At 35.5% G+C, this 7,294-nt stretch overlaps 1 protein-coding gene across 1 annotated transcript; it reads left to right on the top strand.

Annotated features, from left to right (window-relative positions):
• The first annotated feature begins 398 nt into the window (after nucleotides 1-398).
• LOC110029849 (BTB/POZ domain-containing protein NPY1-like) lies at nucleotides 399-5,439 on the top strand. Its single transcript, XM_020732310.1, has 4 exons — nucleotides 399-568; nucleotides 1,657-1,726; nucleotides 3,151-4,314; nucleotides 4,687-5,439. The coding sequence occupies exons 1-4, from the start codon at nucleotides 507-509 to the stop codon at nucleotides 5,239-5,241; spliced, it is 1,851 nt and encodes a 616-aa protein (XP_020587969.1). The 5' UTR covers nucleotides 399-506; the 3' UTR covers nucleotides 5,242-5,439.
• Nucleotides 5,440-7,294: the final 1,855 nt, after the last annotated feature.

The following is a 7,294-nucleotide window of genomic DNA, read 5'->3' as shown; positions in this document are numbered from 1 at the left end:
ACTAAAGATAATAAGAGGATTTGATTAATATTTCATTAGAAACTATATTTCAACAAATTTCTGCGATTTATTTATCTCATTCATCATCTTTGTTGGTTATGAGCGCTCAATATTTTAAGCGGGGAAGGCATCCTATCAGTGGGTTGGAGTCTGCATAGCGCCGCACCACCGAAAGCGACCACAGCGTCTCCCTCTGTCTCTCTCTCGCTCTGCGCTTGCTTCTCTCTGCGCAAAACTTAATCTTGCTCATTAAGAAGAGAGGAAATGGATAGAGAGAGAAAGGACTGATCGAAGTGACGTGACTATATAGTCTCAACCTTCTTCTTCTTCCAGGTTCTAGAAGGAGAGAGAGAGAGAGAGATAACAGACATGATAACAGACATTGAAGCTGCAACAGACATTGAAGCTGCAGGATCGGATGGTGGGTGGGAGAGAGTGAATCGGGTTTTTTTCAGAGCATTTCAGAGTTAGGTTGGTAGAAATTTGGGATTTTGTAGAAGGCAGTGATGAAGTTTATGAAGCTGGGATCGAAGCCAGATTTGTTTCAATCTGAAGGAGACAACGTTAGGTGAGACCGCCATTTTTGTCTTCTGGATTCTTCATCTTCTCCACTAATTCCCTTTTTCTTTGGTTCCAAAATCTGTTTTTGAAATTATTTTTGGTTTATTTGAGATGCATGCGGCCTTGTCTGGAGTTGTCTGGAGTTTTATGGCATTTGGCGGGTATCAGTTTTTTGGGGGAAAAAAAATAACATGTTTGATTTTCTCTTCTGCAATTTCATTGCTCTCTGTAATTTTTCTTTGAAATGGCTTTAAAAAAAATGTCATGTTCTTTCATTTTCTGGTTTGTAGGGTTTAAGAACTGCACTTTTGATTTAGGAGATAATTTATGCTGAAGTATCTTCTTGTTTAATGCTGTTATAAACTTGCATGAATTTCCATTTTTTTTTTTTTGGCTATTCACTGTAATTTTTCTTTACCGAGTTTAGAGGCTGGGATTACTGCGCAAATAGTTTATATTGCCCCCTTGGGTTTCTATTTTAGAGCAAGACATGCTTCTTTTGGCTGCCATGTGATTTCTGTACATCCCATTCCCTTTACTGTTCATTAACTATAATGTGGACAAGTTCTATATATCTTTTATGTTTTATCTGGTGTTTTTTCTTGCGTTTCTTGTTCAATAGATGTAAGGAATCATGATTTCCTAACCTTTTCTATTTATTTTTGAAAAAAAAAATTATGAATATAGTCCTCTGATCCATTGTTGGGTCGTTTTAACTCTGATTTAGCATCAGCATTGAGATGGAAGTATTTTTAGAAGAATCTGATTTAGCTATGTGGTTTTTTTATTGCTGCTAATTTTTAATTCGTTGTGTTTATGAGTTTTCTGTTTCTATCAGACTACTTAATTATTTTTCTTCTTTTAGAAATTGCCCATGAAGACTCAAAACGCATTGCTTTTTTCTGCTAGTTTTTTCGAGTGTTAATGGTGAGAAAATTACAGTTTAATATCATAGTTTTGATCAAATAAAATGCAAAATTCTTGAAGAGGATGAAGAGTTGAGAAGCATTTGCTGTTTTCTTGAGTGCAATTTATCAATTTTACTTGCAATTTTTTTTTAACAAAAGGCTTACAAATAGTGATGAACTCCTGCAGGTTTGTGTCATCAGAACTGGCCACTGATGTCATTATTATTGTTGATGAAGTCAAGTTCTACCTGCACAAGGTTAGCTCTTTCTACAGTAACTTTTTCTATTTTTTTATTTTTTTCCGATTCAGCCAAGCTACTTGTTCACGGAAGTATAAATATCTCTTAATTATTAATATTTAATCATGATATTTTCTTTTTTTTGTAAAAGAAAATCCTTTTATTTTTTATATATACCGCCAAAGGCCTAAGTTTGGCTGCTTCTGAACTGTAGTTTATCTAAACCATGTGCATATCTGTGACTGGCTAAACGAAAAGGAATGGCTCTTAGTAGAGGTGGGATTGGATTCTATCAAAGCTATTTCTCATGATTCTATTTTTATAATTTCACTATTTTAACTCTACTGTTTGGGTTCTTATAAATGGTTAGGAGAAGGAAAATGGTCGCTTTTGTGGTGTGGAGAGGGTGGGGGCAGGGAATCAAATTGCTTCCTTACGCTTAATAATTCATTCTCCTTTGGCTCTTCTCCACCAAAATGTGGTTTTTAATTGGACATATGTTATTTCAAGTAATGAGAACAAAATTTTGAGTTTTATTGTTGAGGGAGTATTATCGCCTTCTCTTGTGGTAGTTAGACATTGCAGATTATATGGGATTGTTAGTTCTTGTATTAAGTTCATAATTGTAGTTAATTACTTGATTAGTGTTAGTGAGATTCTTGTACTTTTAGGAATAGTTTCTATTGGAGATATTGAAGGGATAGAAAAAAATGTGATAAGCTTCTTTCCCTTATGTGATTTCTTCTTCTCGCCCTATTCCCTAATATTTGTAGTTGTTGGCATCCTCGTATTGCCGTTTATCTCTCTCTAGTCAGGGTTTCTCTTCTCTTATTCTCCCCTGCCTAGCTTCTGGAGTTGCCAGCATCTTCGATGTCTCCAATAGAGATTATCTATAGAAATACAAGATTCTGACTAACACTAATTAAGTCATTAACTATAATTATGAACTTAATACAAGAACTAACTATGTCATATATCCTATTAGTTGCTTGGTGAGCATTCTTGGTAAGGTTGAAAATTGGAAGGCTTGGTTGTCCAATTTATGCTTTAGAAAACGAGTTTGCGCACAACTGTCTACATTTGAAAATATGATTATTTATTCTATTTATGTTTTAGTGATACTTAGAAAAATATATTTAGACTTTTCTTTCATTAAGCTATAGTTGCAAATTCTAATAATTAGGTTTTATTTCTAGATTCACTTTTATTTAAACCATAGGCTGCATGACTAATGGCATAAATTTTGTTTTAGCTCATATTCACTATGAACATTTATTATAAAATGATGCAAACTGTTGGATTCCATCATTTTGCTTTCTTGTAATCACAACTGGACATCTTGTTTTAACTCCATAAACTTACCTAAATGTAATATTTCTTAAAAAATTTTGTTCAACATCAATCATTTTGTCAGAACTTCATTTTTTTTTTTCTTAATGCAGTTTCCTCTTCTTTCCAAGAGCTACCGGCTGCAGAGACTGATTCTCGAAGCGAATTGCGAAGGCACCGACAAGATTAAGATGAACAATTTTCCTGGCGGGCCGCAAGCTTTCGAAGTATGTGTTAAATTTTGTTACGGGATGACTGTCACTCTCAGCGCCTATAATGTCGTTGCCGCCAGATGTGCTGCTGAATACCTTGAAATGACAGAGGACACCGAAAAAGGCAATCTTGTATACAAAATTGAGGTTTTCTTAAACTCGAGTGTGTTTCGTAGCTGGAGAGATTCGATCATAGTTCTCCAAACCACAACTTCCCTGCTGCCTTGGTCTTCAGAACTGAAAATTGAGGGAAGATGCATTGATTCCATATCCTCAAAATCCTCTGTGGATCCCTCCAGTGTTCACTGGTCTTACACGTATAACAATAAGCCAATAATTTCGGATAAGATCGCCGAGATTCAGCCAAAGAATTCGGTTCCGAAGGACTGGTGGATCGAGGATTTATGTGAGCTTGACGTTGATCTCTATAAGCGCACAATGGTGGCGATAAAAGCAAGAGGAAGAATGTCTTCTGATTTGATTATAGAAGCTCTGAGAGCTTACGCGATGAGATGGCTGGCAGACTCTGATGAAACTTTAGTTTCTTCTGATGATTGCACTAAAAGAAACAAGTATGTTGTAGAAACTCTAATCTGGCTTCTTCCATCAGACAAGGCTTCTGCTTCGTCCTGTAGGTTTCTGCTACAATTGCTTAATGCGGTTCTTTTGGTTGATTGTGGGAGTTTTTTGGAGGAGGAGTTGATGAATAGGGTGAGTGCACAATTGGATAAGGCTTCGGTTAAGGATTTGCTAATACCTTCGAGGTCATCGGGCGAAACTCTTTATGATGTTCCGCTCGTGCAAAGTCTGGTTAAGCGGTTTATGGTGCTTGAGCGAAGTGTGAGGGATGGGGGTTATGGTGAGTGTGAGAATAGAGCGGCGGGCTTAGTTTTGGGTCATGCATCTTTGGTTAGCGTGGGTAAGTTGGTTGATGGTTACCTTATTGAGATTGGAAGAGACTCGAAGGTTGAGGTGTCGAGCTTTGTCGAGCTCGTGCAATCACTTCCGGATGCAGCCCGGCCGATGCATGATGGATTGTATGCTGCTGTTGATGTTTTCCTTAAGGTATCCTTTCTTGTTGAAAAAACTCAACTTTACTTTCAAAAGTGTTGTACTGTGCATTTCTTATGATTTTTTCGACATTTTATGAATCATGAGCATGCGTATTTAAATGTCAAAATGGTCCATGATTGTTTACTTGAAACTATTTTAGTCCCAAGGTCTGTAGAAGTATTGAGGGAAATTTGCTTTTTTGAATACTCTGGGACTAAAAAGCCTCTCTGCAAAGAACCAAGGAATCATTTTTGTTCTTCTCTCATGCTGTATGCATTAATCCACAATGAGTGAATCAAACATTCCTTTTTTGTTGTAATTGTGTAATTTACAAACTAGTGAGCTCCATTCTCCTAATTTTTTGAATGTGTGCATTAATTTCAGGGACACCCTGATCTAGCAAAAGCAGAAAAGAAGAGGATTTGTTCATTGATGGATTTGAAAAAACTCACCCCAGAGGCATCCATCCATGCGGCGCAGAACGATCGTCTGCCACTACGAGTAGTGGTGCAAGTCCTCTTCTTTGAGCAGATGAGGGCTGCTTCCACTGCCGGAACCCTAAAAGCTGCAACTGGTAGCATATTAAACCGGAGCTCAAGATTAACAGGAGTGGTTGAAAAAGAATGGGAGGCCCCAGCATCAGAACACTGCAAGTCCTTAGAAAAACAACTAAGGTTTCTGAAAGTTGAGGAAGATGATAGGCGGAGGGAGATAAAGAATGAGAATGAGAAAGATAACAAGAACAGATTGTTGCCATCCCGGTCGAGAAGAATACTGGAGAAGTTTTGGGTGGGGAAGATTCAGGTTGGGCAGAACAATCGGAGCTCGGAAACTTCCGGTAGTTCACAGAGCCCGCCGACTTCTGCAACAAATCCGGTGGCTTCGACGACAAAGTCTTCTGGTTCTTCTTCAAGGCCGCGGCGGCACTCTGTATCTTAGGAGAGTGTTGTCATCTTTTTTTTATTTTGTAATTTTAACTGATGTGAGTTGGAGACCAGAGAGAATTGGAATTGGAGAGGGGGAGTGGAGATTATGTGTCTCCTTGTTCTTTGGTTCTGTTTTGGGGGCTTCTGATTGGAATGGGAAGAGAATGTAAGCAGAAAGTATTTGATTTTAATGTCTTCCAAGTTTTTTTCAGTTCCTAAGAGCTGGGAGCAATTCTGCTTTGGGTTCTGGTTTATTTTAGCATGCTGTTTGACAGCTTAGGCTTCCATCGAAGATATGTTATGCTAATGTCTTCGGTGAAGCTCTTTTAAATGTCACGTTGGCAGAATGGAGGTCGACATCTGTATTTTTTAAGGGCGAAAAAATGTCATTTTTGCAAACCAGCGTTGGCAGACACTCGAGAAATGATACTTCATCCAAACCACACGTCAAGGTTTACGCCTTTCTGTCCAACGCAAAGGAGCCAGAATGACGCTCCAAACAAAGCATAAATTTGTTAGAATGTTGTAAAAAGAAAATAAGATTATGGGATTAGTTTTAGAAAAGTTGAACAAATTTGTATAATGTTTTTATTAATGTTTGATTGTTAAATGAACAAGTTTGAATGTATCCTTATTTGATTCGCTTGTGTTCGCGAACAATATCATTTAATTTATTCAATTCATTTATATTCACAAATATTATTGTTTAAAGTTCGTGAACAAGCTCATTGGCTCATTGAGAAATTCGATAAATAAATTTATTTAAAGTTTATAAATAAGATCTATTTAATGCTTGTGGATAAAATTAGTTAAATAAGTGTATGCAATTTAGTATATAAAATGAAAATATTATTAAATATTTTGCTTTGCCAAGTGGTATTTAAATATTTAAGGGTAGGGGATAAGTTGGGAGCTAGGTAGGTTAACTCAACATCGGGTAGCTCGGCTAGTCAACTCATCAGAAGATTATCAGGATAAGCTGTTTATCAGCAGAAGCTGAATAAGCTGAAGCTGCCCCAAACAGACCCTTAGTAAGCTTAGCCAGTAGACTCAGACAGTTAACTCGATGAGCCAATTTGACACGATAAGTTTAGGGATTAATTAAAATTTATATATATACTTTAAAATGATATATAACATTAAATTTATATAAAAAAAATGAAAATTTAAGCAAGTTTGTTTAGAAGAATTAAATTATTTTTCTTATAGGAATATTTGAATGTCAAAACATAAAAAAATAGTTAGAAATTATGTCAATTATGGTAGAAGCACAAAATTATTTACTTTATAACAATAATAATAATAATAATAATAATAATAATAATAATAATAATAGATTGATTAAATGTTAATTTAATAATGATTAGGATTGCCTAAATAGAAATATATGCTAGGATTTTTTGAATTAAATGCTAAATTAGCTAAATCTTAGCAAATGTTTTTTGCCTAAACCTCAAACCCTAAATTTATTAATATTTTTCATATATTTAATTAGAATTATAAATTCTTAATCAATGATGGTTTATTTTTAGTCAGTACATTAATGAATGATTAATTAGTTTTGTTAATAACAAATTAAAATTATCTAATGAGCATTGTAGTATCAATTTTAGTTAATTAGAAATCATGATTGATGATTGATTATATTAACAAATAACTAAATTAGTTAATAAGAAATTACTGATAATTTATTGATTAATTATGCTTAATTATAATATTATGTTATATTAAGTGATTTTAATTTGTTATTAAAAAATTGTGATACTTACATGCAGACCTCCCACAACATTGATATTTATAAAATAACCCCTCTGGTTGTTCTTTTGAACAATCGAACCAATCCTATTTACAGGTAGGTTGGTGGATTTGTAAATAACAAATTTTGGTGGGAGTATGTAACAAATTTTGTTACAGCCGGCGTAAAATTCAGAAATTGCTTGAAGGGAGACCAGGGAAGAAAAATGGCGGCCAGAATACAAGCTTCGCCGGCTCTTTACTCCTGCTCCACCCTGCTTTCTGGCTCATTCTCGAACCTATACCTCTCCCGCCGGCGAACATCCACTGCT

This window comes from Phalaenopsis equestris, unplaced genomic scaffold (genome assembly GCF_001263595.1).
Source record: "Phalaenopsis equestris unplaced genomic scaffold, ASM126359v1 Scaffold000606, whole genome shotgun sequence".
NCBI lineage: Eukaryota > Viridiplantae > Streptophyta > Magnoliopsida > Asparagales > Orchidaceae > Phalaenopsis > Phalaenopsis equestris.
The sequence above is the reverse complement of the archived record's forward strand: the minus strand, read 5'-3'. Positions and strand labels throughout refer to the sequence as shown.

Bases quoted from the DNA above. Each gene is read 5' to 3' on its own strand.
- LOC110029849 (XM_020732310.1), top strand. From the start codon at position 507: ATGAAGTTTATGAAGCTGGGATCGAAGCCAGATTTGTTTCAATCTGAA. The intron at 569-1,656 runs GTGAGACCGCCA...GAACTCCTGCAG, and splicing joins TCTGAAGGAGACAACGTTAG to GTTTGTGTCATCAGAACTGG. The intron at 1,727-3,150 runs GTTAGCTCTTTC...TTCTTAATGCAG, and splicing joins TCAAGTTCTACCTGCACAAG to TTTCCTCTTCTTTCCAAGAG.